The sequence below is a fragment of the Typopeltis vanoorti genome, chromosome 4 (genome assembly GCF_054136105.1).
Source record: "Typopeltis vanoorti isolate ZY-2024b chromosome 4, IOZ_Tvanoo_1.0, whole genome shotgun sequence".
NCBI lineage: Eukaryota > Metazoa > Arthropoda > Arachnida > Uropygi > Thelyphonidae > Typopeltis > Typopeltis vanoorti.
In genome coordinates, this window is record NC_143552.1 from 31,886,205 (window position 1) to 31,906,003 (window position 19,799).

General features: G+C 35.9%; 1 protein-coding gene across 3 annotated transcripts in view; it reads right to left on the reverse strand.

The window, feature by feature from the left end:
- Sec15 (exocyst complex component Sec15) overlaps positions 1-19,799 on the reverse strand; it is a 499,079-nt gene that overhangs the window by 204,919 nt on the left and 274,361 nt on the right. For all 3 annotated transcript variants that reach the window (XM_090391741.1, XM_090391739.1, XM_090391740.1), the window contains one exon: positions 4,328-4,437. In XM_090391741.1, coding sequence (XP_090247867.1) covers positions 4,328-4,437 — 110 coding nt within the window. The remainder of the gene's footprint in view (positions 1-4,327; positions 4,438-19,799) is intronic.

Below are 19,799 nucleotides of genomic sequence, written 5' to 3' on the forward strand. Positions count from 1 at the left end.
AAGGCACTTTGTACCGTATCAATCCACCTATATCTTGGTCTTCCTCTGGGTCGTTTTCCTGTCAACCTGGCAGAGAACACTTGTTTTGCTAATCTTTCATCTCCCATTCTATTTAAGTGACCATACCACCTGAGATTAGCTCTGCTAACGGATTCCTGGATGCTGACAATGTCAAGTTCTTTCCTAATATCCTCATTTTTATGATATTGCCATTGATGCCATCTGTTCGTGCCTCTAATATTTCTCAGGACTCTCATATCTGCGGTCTCTAGTCTTTGGTCAAGTGTTTTACTTCTGACCCAGCTCTCAGATCCATAAGTTAAAACTGGTTTGAACACTGTCTTGTATACAGCTAATTTAGTGTTGAGACTAATTTCTCTCTTATTCCATATGAATTTATTCAATTGACTTCCCACCATACCAGATTTGCTGATTCTGTTGTCTATTTCTATATTTAATTTACCATCTTCAGTAAAAATCGTGCCTGAGTAGCTGAAATGTTTTACTTGTTCCACAGGTTCTCCATTCACAACACAGTTGACATTTTCAATGATTCTGCCTATTTTCATTGTCTTTGTCTTTTTATTGCTGACCGTCATACCTTATCTATTACAACAGCAATTGCATTTAGTCAGAGAATCTTGCAGACTTGTAGCGGATTTATTTAGAAGTATAACATCATCTGCATAAAGCAAAGAGCTGACATTAACATCTCCAATTTTGATATCAGATTTAATACCACTTTCCTTCATAATGTGATCCATATAGATAATGAATAACAGACGGGATAATGTACATCCTTGTCTCACACCAGATTTAACATTAAACCATCTTCCTGTACTTCCTTCAATTCTAACTGCTGACTTACAACTCAAATAAAGACTAAGTATTGCTTGATATAATGCCCCATTGACACCATATAACTGCAGCATATTGAATAGCTTCTCTCTTGGCACCTTGTCATATGCCTTTTCCAAATCGACAAAACTTAAATACAGATCTTTCTTATATTCCCATGCTTTTAGACTATTTGTCGTAAGGCGAAGATCTGATCCTGACAGCCTCTATTTGGCCTGAATCCAGCTTGTTCTTCACCAAGCTTTTCTTCCACAATTCTTCTCAACCGTTTCTCAAGTATACTTGCATAGATCTTGCCAGGAACACTCAGTAGGGAAATACCTCTGTAATTCTCACATTCAGTTTTATTTCCCTTTTTATATATGGGTACTATGAGAGCTCTACTCCAATCATCGGGAATTCGTTCCTCTGTCCAGGCCTTCTGAACTATGCAGTGCAGCCACTGTAAGACTCTTATAGCACCATACATCAGCATTTCTGGTCGAATATCATCTACTCGATGATATGAGAAACGGTTGAGAAGAATTGTGGAAGAAAAGCTTGGTGAAGAACAAGCTGGATTCAGGCCAAATAGAGGCTGTCAGGATCAGATCTTCACTTTACGACAAATAGTCGAGAAAGCATGGGAATATAACAAAGATCTGTATTTAAGTTTTGTCGATTTGGAAAAGGCATATGACAAGGTGCCAAGAGAGAAGCTATTCAATACGCTGCAGTTATATGGTGTCAATGGGGCATTATATCAAGCAATACTTAGTCTTTATTTGAATTGTAAGTCAGCAGTTAGAATTGAAGGAAGTACAGGAAGATGGTTTAATGTTAAATCTGGTGTGAGACAAGGATGTACATTATCCCCTCTGTTATTCATTATCTATATGGATCACATTATGAAGGAATGTGGTATTAAACCTGATATCAAAATTGGAGATGTTAATGTCAGCTCTTTGCTTTATGCGGATGATGTTATACTTCTAAATAAATCCGCTACAAGTCTGCAAGATTCTCTGACTAAATTGAATAGCTGTTGTAATAGATATGGTATGAAGGTCAGCAATAAAAAGACAAAGACAATGAAAATAGGCAGAATCATTGAAAATGTCAACTGTGTTGTGAATGGAGAACCTGTGGAACAAGTAAAACATTTCAGCTACTTAGGCACAATTTTTACTGAAGATGGTAAACTAAATATAGAAATAGACAACAGAATCAACAAAGCTGGTATCGTGGGAAGTCAATTGAATAAATTCATATGGAATAAGAAAGAAATTAGTCGGAACACTAAATTAGCTGTATACAAGACTGTGTTCAAACCAATTTTAACTTATGGATCTGAGAACTGGGTCAGAAGTAAATCACTTGACCAAAGACTAGAGACCGCAGATATGAGAGTCCTGAGAAAGATTAGAGGCGTGAACAGATGGCATCAATGGCAATATCATATTAAAAATGAGGATATTAGGAAAGAACTTGACATTGTCAGCATCCAGGAATGCGTTAGCAGAGCTAATCTCAGATGGTATGGTCACTTAAATAGAATGGGAGAGGAAAGATTAGCAAAACAAGTGTTCTCTGCCAGGTTGGCAGGAAAACGACCCAGAGGAAGGCCAAGATATAGGTGGATTGATACGGTACAAAGTGCCTTAGACGATAGAAATATAAGATCTGATAATGTTGGAGTCTTGACAAGTAACAGACTGATTTGGAGGAAAATTGTAGATAGGAAGTTAGTAATGATGTAATTTTTTCATGTAGTACTGTCATATCCTGTACACCCCTTGAGGGTACATGGCAGGAATTTGAAGATGATGATATCATCTACTCCTGCTGCCTTTCCACACTTCAAGCCTTTGATGGCTTTTTCTACTTCAAGTATGGATATGTAATCCTGACTGCATCTAGACAAATCTAAATGATGATGTAAACATCTTATTTCAAATCCTTTGTTTATTCTTGTCTTCTGAACCAGCATTCGGGTATCACTATCAATGATAATATATGCATTTACCCTAAAAGAATTTATGGTGGAACAAGCATATATTTATCATTATTACTATCTTTGCAATTTTCTTCAAATTTTTACAAGACAATTCTATGTCTGGTATTTATTTCCTACTCAGCTCCCACTTTTTGGATCTACAACAAGGACTACTACCTTTCCTTTTTCATTATGATTATTATTACATGATACCTCCAGGGAGTCCAAAGATATCAAGGGAGGGCACCTACTCTACAACTCTCCATCTCCACCACTTGATCCACCAACTACAATGAACCGTGCCATCTACCGCTGACAACCACCACTGGTATTTTCACAAACAATAACAAACATCCATGCCCACGGCGGGATTCGAACACGCAACCTTTTGACTGGAGAGTGGATACGCTAACCACTAAGCCAACCAGGCAGGCATTATGTCGGCTGTCTTCTCTAATTACTCAAAAAAACTCCTCCATTTAGTGAACACAATCAGAGAAATGCAACCACTTCAATCTATGTGAGATCACCTGCCTTTCAAAAAGTTTATCTTTGTGTTTGGTGTTGAATGCTATAGCTACTCCTTTCCCCACCACCACCACCAATCATTAATTGCCTGAATCTAACATTTCATAATAATTATGTGGCAAAATAATTACAATACAAGTTATCTTATCTTTCTCCACCAATTAGGTCACAGTACTGCTCTAATTCGTCTTGTTAATACTTCTTATGTTGATGATTCCACTCTTCACCCTAATGAGCTTGAGTTTGTTCCAGCAGTTGACTTTTCACCATGTGTTCTAAACCCTTGACAAAACGAGTAGGGGCCATACTTAACATGGGTGACTTGCCTGCTGGCATGAATTTTCATCATGTTTCATCATCATTTTGTTTTTAACTTATAAGGACTACAACTTGATTAAGTGCTAAATCGCTAGGCCATCTTCATTCCTTCATTATCTGGGTAGATGACTACTAATAATGTGCACTCTGTGAAGAGAGGTCAGATGTCCTTAGCAGTCCTCTGCATTCCCTAAAAGGCTATGTTCAGGTAACCTCTCAGCTATCCAGTTTTGATTCTAAGTCCTATGTATAGAGACAGCTGTATATAAAGTTTATTTCTTCTTTTCAGCAAAATATTCAATAGTTTTTACAAACATGCAAACTTTTAAGTGTTAGAACTTTGAAAATTGCAGATGTCTAGTGATTAGCTGCATGATTATTCCATCTTATAACAGTAACTAATAAATATATTTCTAGGCTCCAATATGTTGTTTCAGAATAATAAGCTTTCAGCATGGTGGAATACTTTAATTAAAGGGAATGTACATCTGATGAGAAGCTTCTCAACTACTACAAAACTAGGTTATGCAAAAGTAAGTTTAGACTTAAGTGTGAGAATTAAAGTATCAAAAAAGTTTTCAACTGCAAAAACTTCAGTTTTTAAATTACCCTCATAACTAATTTTTTTACACCAAAAATGCTGACTACCTTAAATTAAGGCCCTCTGAAAATCTGATACACGCATAGATGAAATTCTTCACTTCAACATATACCCTTTGAACGAACCATGAAAATGGGAATTTCTTTGGATACGGAGCCTGAAAATAAACCAGAAATAAAGTATATGGGTGGCAAAATTTGAAAGGGAATATTTAAAAAATATATGTATTTCTTAAGTCCCTATCCTGGGAAATTTATGTTATAAATATTAATTTATTAATAAATCTATGAAATTTATCATGCATACAATGCAAACAGAAAGATAACCAACATAATTATATAGACTTATAACATTATATAAAAGCTCAGTGGAATTACATTAATGTACTGCCACATTTCAATATGTGCAAGAAATTCAATTACTTTACACACACACACATAATATATACGTGTGTGTGTGTAATGTAAATGAGTATTTCTAAGCTTAATGCACATAACTAGCACACTTTTTAATTGTATCTCTATTATAAGTTCTTGTGAACTGCGTTTATCACATATCATTTTGTTTACTACAAATGCATGTTCTGTTCTAACAGGCCAAGCATGGATGTTCGTGAATGACTTTAAGTGAGAGATGAACATCATTGTCTGTTGTGAGATCACCATCACCCTGATTACTGGAGGCTTTAAGTGATTTGAAAAAAATCTTTTGTCTTCAGCAGTTTCTAGATTATCTTTTTATGTTGCTCCCAGCCATGAAAAGTTATTTGAAAACCTATAATGCTTCTCAATGTTTTTTCAGTATTTTAGGAATGGTGTCTAAAGCACCTATTATTATTGAAGACAACTTTTGTTTATATATATATATATATATATATAAAATTAATATTTAACTGACTAGAACCCGAGAAAGTATAACACCAAACTTTAATAAATCACGACTAGTTTCATCGGTGTCCCGACTTCTTCAGGTGAGTAAGAAATAACACAAAACTTATAAAACTAACAAGGTAAAAAACATGGACTTTCCAGCTTAATAAAAAGAAGAAGAATAGTAACAGTCATATTTGAATAGGTGATCGCATGCTATTGTTAACATGAGTTGAATGTGTGTGTGTGTGTGTGACAGCTAATTTTTGAGCGCCAGTACTGGATTACTGCGCTATGGGAATCAGGCAAATTGTAGCTCAGATTTTTTTTCATGTGTGAAGGGTCCAGAACTATTTCTTTGGATTCTATAATTTGTCTTTCAAATTCATCCTTGCATATATATATATATATATATATATATATTGGGACTGCACAACCAATTTATATTTATGCAAGGATGAATTTGAAAGAAGAATCATAGAATCCAAAGAAATAGTTCTGGACCCTTCACACATGAACAACAATCTGAGCTACAATTTGCCTGATTCCCATAGTGCAGTAATCCAGTACTGGCGCTCAAAAATTAGCTGTCATACACACATTCAACTCATGCTAACAATAGCATGCATTCACCTATTCAAATACGACTGTCACTATTCTTCTTCTTTTTATTAAGCTGGAAAGTCCATGTTTTTTACCTTGTTAGTTTTATAAGTTTTGTGTTATTTCTTACTCACCTGAAGAAGTCGGGACACCGATGAAACTAGTCATGATTTATTAAAGTTTGGTGTTATACTTTCTCGGTTTCTAGTCAGTTAAATATTAATTTTATAAATGTATACATCCTGAGTCAATCCTAATAACAATATATATATTCATATTTATATATACTGACATTGTCTGACTTCTTCAGACGTGGGAACATAGAAAGCAAATAAACACTATAAGAAACATCATATCACTATAAAAACTACTATTATAAAATTCAGTTAGCTTTGAACTGCAGCTACAGTATATGTTGAAGTTCTATTGTTAGGCAGCTTTGTGCATCTGATTTCACGAGTGTGCCAATATCGGATAGCAGAGCTGAAAGAGTCCGGTAGATTGTAGCTAAGGTTATTATTTATGTGATGAGGGTCCATAACAATTTCCTCTGACTCGACTATGCGGCGCTCCACCTCGTCACGGCATATATGAAGGTTTGAAGTTGTTGTCCAGTTAATCTCACGTTGACGGCCTTCATCATTTGTATTTACTGAAAACAGTACATGGCTTGACAGGGCACTTGCTCTAGTTGTTTTGTAGGAAATGTCTCTCTGGTGTTCTTCCAGACGTAGGAGGATGGATTTTTCAGTTTGGCCATAGTATTGCTTTCCGCAGTCACACGTGATTTTGTACACTCCTGGGAATTGTAAATGGTTGTGAGCTTGTTTGTATTTGCTTAAAATCGATCTTAGTTTAGGAAGAGTAGAGAAACAGGTTTTTATGTTGAACTTTCATAAAATTCTTCTTAGTTTCGTGGAGAGCGAGCTGATGTATGGTAAGGAGATATAACCTTTGGGGTTGTCTTGTGTTTGTTTCTCATCCCATGCCTGAAGAAGTCTGATAATCCGATGAAACATGTTGCGTTGAATAAATTTAATTGTTATTCTAGTCTTGGTTATAGTCAGTATATATAAACATGAACATATCCCAATTCCGAGTTAATACTACAAATTGTGTGTATATATATATATATGACTACTACTAACTCGGGGTTGGGATATGTTCATTTTTAATATTAACTGACTTAAAACCCGAGAATTATAAAAATGAGATTTGTTTGAAAACACAACATGTTTCGTCGAGATTGACTTCCTCCACGCCTGATGAAATCAATCTCGACGAAACATGTTGCGTTTTCAAATAAATCTCATTTTGTTATAATTCTCGGGTTTTAAGCCAGTTAATATTAAAAATGAATATATATATATATATATTGTGTTTTTCAAATTTTAAAATTTTGCCTGAAAACTCTGCTCTAGAGACCAAACATGAAACTTTTTCAAGCCACTTCAGGCTTCCAATGAAATTCACCTCCCACCTAAAGACAATTACAAACATCCATGCCTATGGCAGGATTTGAACCCACGAGTGTTGGTTGGAGAGAAGATACACCAACCACTTGGCCAACCAAAGCTGGTCAAATAATTTTTTTTGAAAAAATAAAATAAAATAAAATAAAAATAAATAAATAACCTTAATCCACCCATGGTACTATAGATTTCAACCTTTTGTAGGTGGAAGTCACATTGAAAACCCTTCTCTATTATTTTTGCAGATGGAGAATATGTAAAAAAAATTAGAATATTGAATTAAAAGCCATACCAAGCCATCATGCTTTACATATTTAAGGCCTAAGAGTCTGTTTTATGGTCAAGGAAAACACAGCTGTAGATATGGGCTGTTACTCCATTTCACAGTCATGTCTATCAATGGTTTCAAAAGATGAAAAACAAGTTTCTAAGAGGAAAAAATCTTGCTCCTTCCCTCCTCACATTTGAGACTCACTTCATATGAAAAGTCATAATAAATATTTCTCTTTCAGCCTAGCTTAGAATTTAAACAAATCTTTCCAACCAAATTTCATTGTTATCAAATTCACTTAGAAGAAAAGCCAAGCATCTTCAGTATAATTAGCCTTTCTCTACTCTACGGTATTCATATCCTCTTCATGAAAATGAAATGAAAACATAATATGACATTATCTTCAAGATAAAGAAACAGTGGAAAGCATAAACAGAAAGGAAATTTTTTTTTATATGTAGATATAAAAAAACAGTAAAGGAATTTTAGAGGATAGATACTGGTGAAATAAAGACCTTTACATCCCTAGTGCTAGGCCACACAAAGAAAGAACATTCTTAATTCAATTCCAGTCACTGACTAGAAGAACTTTTTCTAAGACATTCTTATCCTGGTTCCCAAGTCAGTCCTTGCGTGGAAATGTTTTTTTTTTTTTTTAATCCTACAACTCAGATGATAATGTATTCTGTCAGGAATAGGTGGTCATCTTCCCTACTCTCTACTTGATGCCATTTAAAATCATTGATGGTTTGGACTGGCTAAGAATGGAGACTGATTACTCCTCAGTTTCCAAAAGTTAAATATAGCTAAAACAGAATAATTTATTCCCTTTTATATTTTAAATATATATAAATATATTTTTAATATTTAATTTAATATATTTATTTTTATATTTAAATATATTTTTATTCCCCTTTGGGGAATAAAAGGCACTATTGGATAGAAGAGCAGCAGGTGTGAACTGGGGGGGGGGGGGGGAGAATTAAGCAGAAGTATAGTTAGCAAGGCGAGGCATAGGTTTTTATTATTATAATTATTATTATTATTATTATTGGTAAATGAAATGAATTGCCAATGTGCTGAAAAAATAAAAGGTGAGATATGATCAGTAGGCCTTGTCTCATGAGTTCTTTGAATCCCCTAAAGATACCTACACAACAATAGAATTTATGTTTCACAGATCAAGCTATCTGAATTAAAGACTTAGAGAAATTATGTTCTTGTTTAATACTTTATCATTTAATTCTTGGATAGCATGAACAACTTGAACTTTGGTATTTCTTATGAGTCTGACTTCCCTTGATGAAGTTTAATAATGTTCATCTTTGGGTTTGCTTACTTCCTGGGAAGTAGTTTCTGCTTAGTGGTGGATTTTTGTCTCTCACTGAGTGGAGCCACTGCTGACTTCCCTGTCCTGGAATGATTCAGGTCAGGAGTGATGAGTTTAATGGTGATATAATATTTGTTATTTTTAATTATTTTTATTACTTATTTTATTATTATTTAATTATCATCATCATCAAATTCCTGCCATGTACTCTCAAGAGGTGTACAGGATATGACAGTACTACATGAAAAAATTACATCATTACTAACTTCCTATCTACAATTTTCCTCCAAATCAGTCTGTTACTTGTCAAGACTCCAACATTATCAGATCTTATATTTCTATCGTCTAAGGCACTTTGTACCGTATCAATCCACCTATATCTTGGTCTTCTTCTGGGTCGTTTTCCTGCCAACCTGGCAGAGAACACTTGTTTTGCTAATCTTTCCTCTCCCATTCTATTTAAGTGACCATACCACCTGAGATTAGCTCTGCTAATGCATTCCTGGATGCTGACAATGTCAAGTTCTTTCCTAATATCCTCATTTTTAATATGATATTCTGCGGTCTCTAGTCTTTGGTCAAGTGTTTTACTTCTGACCCAGCTCTCAGATCCATAAGTTAAAACTGGTTTGAACACTGACTTGTATACAGCTAATTCAGTGTTCCGACTAATTTCTTTCTTATTCCATATGACTTTCATATTCAATTGACTTCCCACCATACCAGCTTTGCTGATTCTGTTGTCTATTTCTATATTTAATTTACCATCTTCAGTAAAAATCGTGCCTGAGTAGCTGAAATGTTTTACTTGTTCCACAGGTTCTCCATTCACAACACAGTTGACATTTTCAATGATTCTGCCTATTTTCATTGTCTTTGTCTTTTTATTGCTGACCTTCATACCATATCTATTACAACAGCAATTGAATTTAGTCAGAGAATCTTGCAGACTTGTAGTGGATTTATTTAGAAGTATAACATCATCTGCATAAAGCAAAGAGCTGACATTAACATCTCCAATTTTGATATCAGGTTTAATACCACTTTCCTTCATAATGTGATCCATATAGATAATGAATAAGAGAGGGGATAATGTACATCCTTGTCTCACACCAGATTTAACATTAAACCATCTTCCTGTACTTCCTTCAGCTCTAACTGCTGACTTACAACTCAAATAAAGACTAAGTATTGCTTGATATAATGCCCCATTGACACCATATAACTCCAGCGTATTGAATAGCTTCTCTCTTGGCACCTTGTCATATGCCTTTTCCAAATCGACAAAACTTAAATACAGATCTTTGTTATATTCCCATGCTTTCTCGACTATTTGTCGTAAAGTGAAGATCTGATCCTGACAGCCTCTATTTGGCCTGAATCCAGCTTGTTCTTCACTAAGCTTTTCTTCCACAATTCTTCTCAACCGTTTCTCAAGTATACTTGCATAGATCTTGCCAGGAACACTCAGTAGGGAAATACCTCTGTAATTCTCACATTCAGTTTTATTTCCCTTTTTATATATGGGTACTATGAGAGCTCTACTCCAATCATCAGGAATTCGTCCCTCTGTCCAGGCTTTCTGAACTATGCAGTGCAGCCGCTGTAAGACTCTTATACCACCATACTTCAGCATTTCTGGTCAAATATCATCTACTCCTACTGCCTTTCCACATTTCAAGCCTTTGATGGCTTTTTCGACTTCAAGTATGGATATGTAATCCTGACTGCATGCCTGGTCAGTGTGTTTTATCACTGTGCTGTCATCGCTGCTTGTTTCATTTAGCAGTTTTTCAAAGTAATTACTCCATACTTCAAGGATATCTTTTTCTCCTGTTTTCATCTCACCTTTATCATCTCTAATTTCTTTTACAGCACTCTTTCCTCCATTCCTAAGCTTCTTCAACAACCTCCAGAATATTTTGCGACCTTCTTGATATTTATTTTCTATATTCTTGCCAAAGTCCTCCCATGACTTTTGTTTAGCTAGTTTTACACACTCTTTAGCTTTCTTACATTTGTCTCTGTATTCTGTAAGAGTAAAAGCTGACTTATTTGCCAGGAACTTTTGATATGCTTTCTTCTTTTCCTTCACTGCCTCTTAAACTTCCTGTGTCCACCAGAGAGTTCTGATTTTTTTATCCTTGCACACAACCTCACCACATGTCTCTCTGGCAGAATCAATCAATGTTTTCTTCAGAGTTTGCCACTGAATCTCCAAGGTTTGATTCCTGTTCTCAAACTCTTTCATTTTTTCTTCAATAATCTTTCTGTATTTTAGTCTACAGTTCACATCTGAGAGCTGCTCAACTTTTATTCGCTTTAAAACTTTCTTTCATGTTTTTCTTTTCAATATGAAATTCAATTTTATCTTGCTCAAGACTAAATAGTGATCACTTCCAATTTCAAATCCTCTGTACACTCTGGTGTCCTGCATCAGGGAGAAAACATCACTATCAACAATAACATAGTCAATGAGACTTTTCTTATTCCTAGCCTCTTCTCTCCATGTGAATTTGTGCACATTTTTATGTTGGAACATGGTGTTAGTAATAACCAGTCCATGTCCTGAGCAGAAATCCAACAGATATTTGCCATTATTATTAGCTTTGCTCTTTTCTCCAAATTTTCCCAAAATATTTTTGTATGTCTCACAATCATTTCCTACTCTGCTATTTAGATCCCCAACAAGGACCAACTTTTCCTTTTTCATTGTGTCAGTTGCTTTTTCTAAAGCCTCAAAAAATTCCTCCACTTCTACCTTAGTAGAACCTTCTGTGGGTCCATAGGCACAAATAAGTCTCATTGTCCAGTTCCCCATTCTCATATTTGCCCACATTACTGTACTTGAGACTGACTGCCATTCAAGAAGATTAGCCTCGTATTTTGTGTTGAATACTATGGCTACTCCTTCTTTTCCTTGATTGTCATTGCCTGAATATAACATTTTGAATTTATTGCTCAGAAAGATCTCACCAGTTTTGGTCTTTTTTGTTTCAGTCACCCCTATTATGTCGATCTGGTACTTATCTAATTCCTCAGCTAGCTCCATTTCTTTGCCATTCAGGCTTCTTACGTTGATAGTACCGATCTTTAACTCTGGTGATGTTGAGTTGGGGTTTGTTTTCAGATTTGTTCCAGTAGCTGACTTTTTGCTGTTCGCCCTGGTTCCCTGGCGAAAACAACGGGGACCTTGTTTAACCAGGCGACGCCCCAGCCAGCATGAAATTTTGTCATGTTGTACCATCATTTTTTATTTTGGTTTAACCAATAAGAATACAATTTGGTCGGCTAAATCCCAAATTGCCAGCCCATCCTCGTTCGTTCAGTATCAAAGTAGATACCCAACAGGGTGAACTACGAGAAGGTGAGGATTGGACATTTGGTCAGGAGCCCTGGTCGGTTCTCCGCATTCCTTTAAAGGCCATGTGGAGGTCTCCTCTCAGTTATACAGCTTTGACCCTTAAACACTCCTTATTTAATTATTTGTTTAATAATTAATTAAACAAAAAAAATTAAACTACAAAATTTTATGTTGCCAATCCCAATAATGAACTGAGACTTAAAATTAAACAGTTTTGAAAGAAAAAGAAATATAGCTATATTATCTCCACCATTATGAGCTAAGTTTAGTTCTAGAGAAGGGAGAGAGGGATGTACCTCAACCTTTGAAAATACAAAGTGATTCTAACAGCTAAAATCACTCAAGACAGTGAAAAATTTCTGCATCAACACAAGAAAACACAAATGTGTGTGTGTGTTTTGCTTCATCATTTTTAATCAGGTGATAAGTGTTACCTAACTGTCACCAATATCTCACCTTCAGGTTCCAAATGCCGACTATGTCATATCCTGAACACTACAAGAAATGAACACACAGTATCAACGAAGACATGCTGGCTTCAATGTTGCCCAGGTCAACAAGGTTCGAATCCATAGCTTTGGCAGAGGGCTATGTTTGAAAGTCCACTACAGTCTCCAAATAATTTCAATCGTCTTAAAAATGAACGAACACAACCAAACGTGAACATTAGTAACTGCTTGAATTCAACAACGAAGTTCTAAATTGAGGATTCACTAGATCAAAATCAGAAGTATTAAATAATATTCTTACCAGGTACAAAGTAGACACTGTTGCCCTATAAGAACCTCAGCATCTCCAGAAGGAAATATTTCCATTCCTGGCTACATTCTTCTCACTGATAAACCTGATGAAAGACATTGCCTGAAAATCTAAAAGCAAATTTACAATCACAATCTTCATAGCCCTGCACTTCCTCAGCCAGTCCATCCTGGCATCATCCTTGGAGATTTCAAGTCACATGGTACATTATGGGGATACAATAATGATGACAATCCATGCCTGTAATCGATTGAGAGACTGTCCGTGCAGTTAGCCTAGTGGCCGTGTGCTTCACAACCATCTGACTGGTGAAGGAGTATCCCAGGTTCGATTCCTGTCGAAGACGTGAGGAATTTCAGGATCTTCCTCAGACAAAGTCAAGTTAGCCAGTCTTGGGCGTAGACAGTAGGTTTTTTTCGTCAGTTTATCTGGCGTTTTTCATCCCGCAAGCAGGCAAACCGGTCCCGTGAACACACATGGATCTACAGCCATAAATACTTAACCCCCCCCCCATGAGGGGGGGCTCAGCTCGTCCCAATAGGGACGGGGGAGAAAAAGGGAGGAAACTCCATATGAATAAATAAAATTGAGATTGGATGTTAGCTAACAGCCTGCTATGCCAACTACAAAAGCAAGTAACCCCAGAATCCTTAAAACTGGAAGATAGAGATCAGAGATAATCCCTGATCTCTGTATTTTTACCACTGATGTGGAAAGAATCTCTCTCCTCAACCCATCAAGTACTGCCTCCTCTTCTCCACAGCCAACACAGACCCTGTCTAATTAGTGCAGAACTTATAATCTAAGGAAATCAAACTAGCCAAAATTTCATGAATTCATTTGAAAATAACATCAACATCATTCCACCTACAGTTGATAACTAGGAAAAATTCACTAAACTGCTCATAGCATCTGGCAAGTAACACATCCCCAGAGGATTCAGAAAAATCTACACATCATGCTGATCAACTGAAAGTAGTATTCTTTTGGATAGTATGAACAACAGAACATCAAGACACTGTTTCTGCCTTCTTGTTCCTTGGATAATGGTATAAGAGCTTGCTGGCATGAAGAAATTAACAACCTGAACTTTACCAGTTGTATGCACTGAGATACTCTGTGTGCACTGAGATGATAGCATCCAGTAGAAGTTGTTAGTGGCTATGATTGGTTATTGTGTGAAACAATCCAATTGAACGTTGTCATTTGTCATGAGTTGTGGTTTCGTTTTCTGAGTTTCATCTGTTTTACAAGTGTGAACTGACTTGTTTATGACACCGATATAGACAAGTTTTTAATAAAAAAAAATAAAAAAAAATCAGCTAACGCCTTTTTATTCCCGTATATACGGGAGTAGGCGAGGCCATTTAGCCCTATCTAACTTTTGGAGACTGAGTGGGCAATTCAATCTCCACTGGTACCCAATCAGAGACAGATGGCCCAAGGCTATCACTAATTAAGCGGTACGCAGTGAAGAGAGACGGCTCAAATGTGCCGCCATCTCGTGGTCTCTAACCCTAACACAATATATTTAATGTCTGAAATAATGTGGGTTCTACGGTCGATTTTCTTGAGTTTACAGGACGAAAAACCCGAGTTTCCGGGAGGAAAAACCTGCTTGCCCGTGCCAGAGATCGACTAACTCGGGAACCGGTCGAAAAAAGGCTTAGAAAAATTTCCTCTAGTCGCCGACTAGACTCGAAACCAAGACTTCCTTCGTGCGGCCTAGCGCGGTGGTGTGCAAACGCCACATCCACTGAGCTACACAGGCTCTTTTTTAATATATATTTATAATTTCTATAAATATTATAACTTGTTATAATATGTTATAATATTATAAATATTATAACTTTTTCCCCCATATTTACAATGGGACCAGTGTTGACGATGCACTGAATGTCCCATTCTCTGCCAGAACTTTTGCAGAGATTGTATGATTATAGTTGAATGAGGTTGGACTTGTGAAAGTAAGTAAAACAAGTTATTTTAGCCTTTCTTTTGTTCAATCCAGAAACAATAATTTCCCAAGTGATTACTTTTTCTGATTTCTGTGTATATTATATGGATGTATTTAAAAATCTTATCAAAATTCACTCTAGTATTTCCAGATTATCTAATCTCACCACAAAGTGTAAATTCTTTGTGCTTCTCACATAAACGGTGCAGGTGAAGCATAGCTATTGTTCATTTGACCTTTATGCTTTCCATATTTAAAATTATATTAATTGATAAATGAAAGTATTCAAAGTTATCCTACTATTAATTGCACTGGATCAATTAAGATGAGGGCTATGCACTACACACTCTTAAAACTATCATGCATTGATAAAAATGAACGGGCAAAATCATGTGAATTTTGTAGTGCAGGTTGCATAAGCCAAATGACAGCACACCCAACCTAAATGGACATGCAACACCACTAATACACACACAAAAAAATTCAAGATTCATTATATTTCTTGAATCTAACTAGTGCAAGTTAATCTGACATAACATTATCATTGATTTCCACATGACACAGAATCCTAACACTTTAGAGCTTCAAATATATTAAGTTCTTTTCTGTAGGTCCTGATTTAGCATTTTAAAGTCTAAGAGAAACTATGTAAAGAATGGCAATTAATATTTTTGTATTCAGGATTTGACAATGGTCGTGACAGGAAGAATAGCCAGAGAGTTCTGTTGATTTTGTGAACAGGAAAGCCATTGGCTAAAAAATCTGCAATTTATTTATTTAGCCAATGGCTTCTCCCCCTTTAAAAAAAAATCAACAGAACTCTCTGCCTTATCCCTCAACAACCCCAAAGCCCAACCAAAAAAAAAATCCACTGTCCTCCCTGACATAAGCCGCTGGCATCTCAGAAAAAATTAAAGCATTCTTAACAGGAATAGCATACAGACCTCATTCAAGTCCTCAAAATGGCTATCAATACAACATTAGTAAATGTAAAGTAATGCAGTTTGGCATGATTGGATATCTAATATTGTTGGGATAATAAATGTTGGGATTATGCTAGAAGAAATTAATCTGACTAGGGATCTTGGAGTTTTAGTAGATAGGAAGTTGAAATTCAAGGGCCATATAACAAATGTTGCAAATACAACTCACAGGATAATTACAATGCTGAAACTAACATTGATATGTAAAGATAAAGAAATCGTTTTGCCTTTTTACAAGTCCTTGATAAGACCTCACTTGGACTATTGCATACAGTTCTGGTCTCCTAGTCTCCATGGTGATTCTGATAAAATGGAGAGTTATTAAGACAATAATGGAATTGTGAAATACAGATTATAAAAACAGATTTAAGAATTTGTGGACCGCAGAAATTAGCAAACATAAGAAATAGGGGTTATATGATTGAGATTTACAAGATTTACAAATTCTGAAAAGGTCAAACAGGATATTGGTAGATGCAATTTTTCATTTTATGGAGGGTGGAAAAGGATGCACTGTTCAGGCTCATGATATTTAATATAAACTTATGTTCTTTGTGATATATAAAAGCAGATCTTTCAGTTTGTCCATAATAAGATAAGCCACAAGGGCAAGGAATCTGGTATAGTTCCAAAAAAAAAGCCAAAAGAAGGAAGCTTATTCTTAGGAGATGTGAGAAAGATGGAGAAAGGTGGAACTACTTTTTATATGGATGCTGCATGCCTCTACTTGCTGTAGCAGTGATTCCACTAGAGGTTAACAATATCAGTTAGACCTACAGACATGATGTCTGCAAGGCATCATGAATGGAGGAGAGTCTCATTGCATATTCCAAACCATGCTTGTTTTCATAGGATTGATTTCTGTCAAATTTGCTAACCATTCAAGACCACTGACTCTCTCTCTGACTTCCTCAAACTAATACTCAGCAGAGGCTTAGAGTTGAAGTTCATTATCATTCTAGAAGACTCTAGGAACAGACGAAACATTAAGATTTTTTATAAGCTGTTGTTGGTAAGCCATATTGGTCTCATGCTTGTTAATATACATCAGGATTCCTAATTTTGACTAGCAAAGAATAACCCAACATACTACCAGTAATTGCCTAGAGTGAAAGCAATAAATGAAGGAAGAGGAGGGGAGGCAAATCGACTTTTTTTTTTTTTTTTTGCAATATTTTGCCTTTAGGTATAGATGTCCATTTGTGTAGGAGCAAGAGCCATTTATTGGCTAGCTTCTTTCCCATTCCTCTAGTGTCAGTTAGTGATATGACAACAGGGGAGAATTGCTTCCATCTTCAATGAAGAGACATCTTGAAGGCCTTCAAATTTGTAAGCAATATGTAGGAATGTCATAAATTACCATTTTGGATTTTTTTTTCTGCTCTTTCCATGTTGTACTGTTGCAATGCCATCTGCCACCTCTGTGGAGTCATTCTATGTACCTTAACCACTGTTGCTGTAAAAAGTCAGCAAGTGTGTCTGCATACACAGAGAGAGAGAGAGGAGGGGGGGGAACTAGTCATATGCTAACAGTTTATATAGTCTAAAGGAGAAAAATCAGCATCCACACTATGGGCTGGAGATGGTTATTTCAGTTATAGATTTCTTTGGATTATAATCTGTATATCTTGAGATGCAAGAATTTTGAACAGCTTCAGATTAATTAATTCAGGATGTTCATGAGGTTACTTTCCCAAGTAATTCTTTTAGTGGCTGGGTGGATAGAAGTGAAGAATAGTGCAATCCCTAAGAAAGCATTCATTTTCACCTAAAATCCAAAAGTTGATACTGTGTTTAGTTGAACCTCAAGATTCATTATTCATATTTGTTCATATTTTTCATTTTCACTACTGATACAAGTAAATTCCTAAGATCTTATCAGTGGAGCAAAATAGCTGATTATAACTGATACAATTTCCAGACTATCAGATCAAAAATATATCTGAAGATAACAAGAGATAAAGGATTTTGTAGACATGCTTAAGTGTTGGACATTAACTCAAACCTAGAAATATAAAGAATATAATTCACACAGACATATTTATTAAATAGTTTACATTTTACTGGATTTCATACTAGCATCTTCAAAGATCTATTTGTTAAACTACATATGGAAGAACGAGTGCAGGATACGAGGTAGGTTCCAAAAGTTTCTGGCCTGACATACAAAATTTGCACCAATTTTAAAATGCTATACATAACATCATCTATGGGAAGGTTAGTGTACCAGTTTCAACTCTCTCTAATTGCATCATTCAGTTGGAGGCACTCGTTTGACTAACACATGGCATGCTAAGTGGCTGTAATGTTAAAAATTGAGTACTGTGCTGTGCAGGGGCGGCTCGTGCATAGGCACTGCGGAACTGAGGAACCCCCAAATTTTCTCAATATATAAATATATTTATTAATTTATTTATATTTGCTTGTAATATTTAATTTTATCATCAACAATCCTATACAATTCTCTTATTTTGTATAAAAAATAATAAAAGTCCATCTTGTATCACTTAAGAGGGTGAAGGACTCTAGCAGCACTGTATTTACCACAGTGTCATATTGCTACGCACCAGTGGCGCACTCAGGATTTAATCTTGGAGGGGACCGAGTACTCAAGATTTAATCTTGGGGTGGGGGGTGGGGGTTGAGTAGACGATTTGAGAATACACATTACGCATCGCATACGACCCATGACTGAGCATCTGCAGTGATCGCCAATACATGATACCGTGATCTCTGGCCTGGCTTGGCAAACAAAGTATCACTCGAGCACTACTTCGTTCGCCTTGCGTTCACAACGGCTGTGATTCCCAAGAGCCAGAGGATATTCCCACCTTATGTGACTGCTAATTCATAGGTGGTATAGAAATAGAAGACACAACACAAATAAAAAAAAAAAAAGAATTTTAATTAGGAAAAGATTTTTGTAAAATTTTCTAGTCTTTTTTCCTTTTTCTTTTGGGGAGGGGTGCCAGTACCCCTTGCCTCCCCCCCTCCCTGGGTGCGCCGATGCTACGCACGCAAGCATATGCATGTAATAGTGAGATGCGAGCTATTAGTGTAATGCAGCACTGTCCGTCATGCAGTTACAGTGCTGTTTATATGCAGTATGCACCAGTAGTAGAGTGTTCATAGTGCTTATTGTTTACTCTATCTCCTTAAATATTTGGACATTACAATTAAAGGATTTAATTGTAATGTCCAAAAATTGTAAATCCATTCTTTTAATTACAATTAAAGGAATGGATTTTATGTTTAAGTGATTTTGAATTTTACTAAACTCTATAATTTTATCGATAATAAACAATTTTTTTTCATGAAACAAAACAAGAAGAATATATTTTATTTTTAAGTAATTTTGAATTATACCAAACTGTATAATTTTAATCGATAATAAACAATATTTTTTCATGTTTAATTTTTTACCATAATTTTGATATTTTATCCAAACACATATACACTGTACTTACAGAGTATGTATATTTCGAAAGTGGCAGCAGCCCCATGATTTCAAGCCACGAGCTGCCACTGGTGCTGTGATAAAGTTTTTCACCAAAGAAGGGCTTTCTCCAAGTGCTATCAAACATTGGATGGATGGCATTTATCAGGAAGCTTCTCCTTCATTTCCACTGTGAAGGAATGGGCTAAACAGTTTCGCCTAGGAAGAGAGAGCATCGAAGATGATCCTTGTGATGATCTGTGGAAGTGATGACTGAGGAAAATGTCTCTTGTTGAGAAGGAACTGCTCAATGACAGATGGCTGAAGCCCAACGAAATCTCAGCAAGGTTAGGGTTTTCTATAACAACCATCTTTTGTATCATTCATGAGAAGCTTCACATGATGAAGGTCAGTGCAAGGTGGGTGCCCAAACTTCTATCTTCAATTCAAAAGGAGCATTGTGTGACCTGTTCCT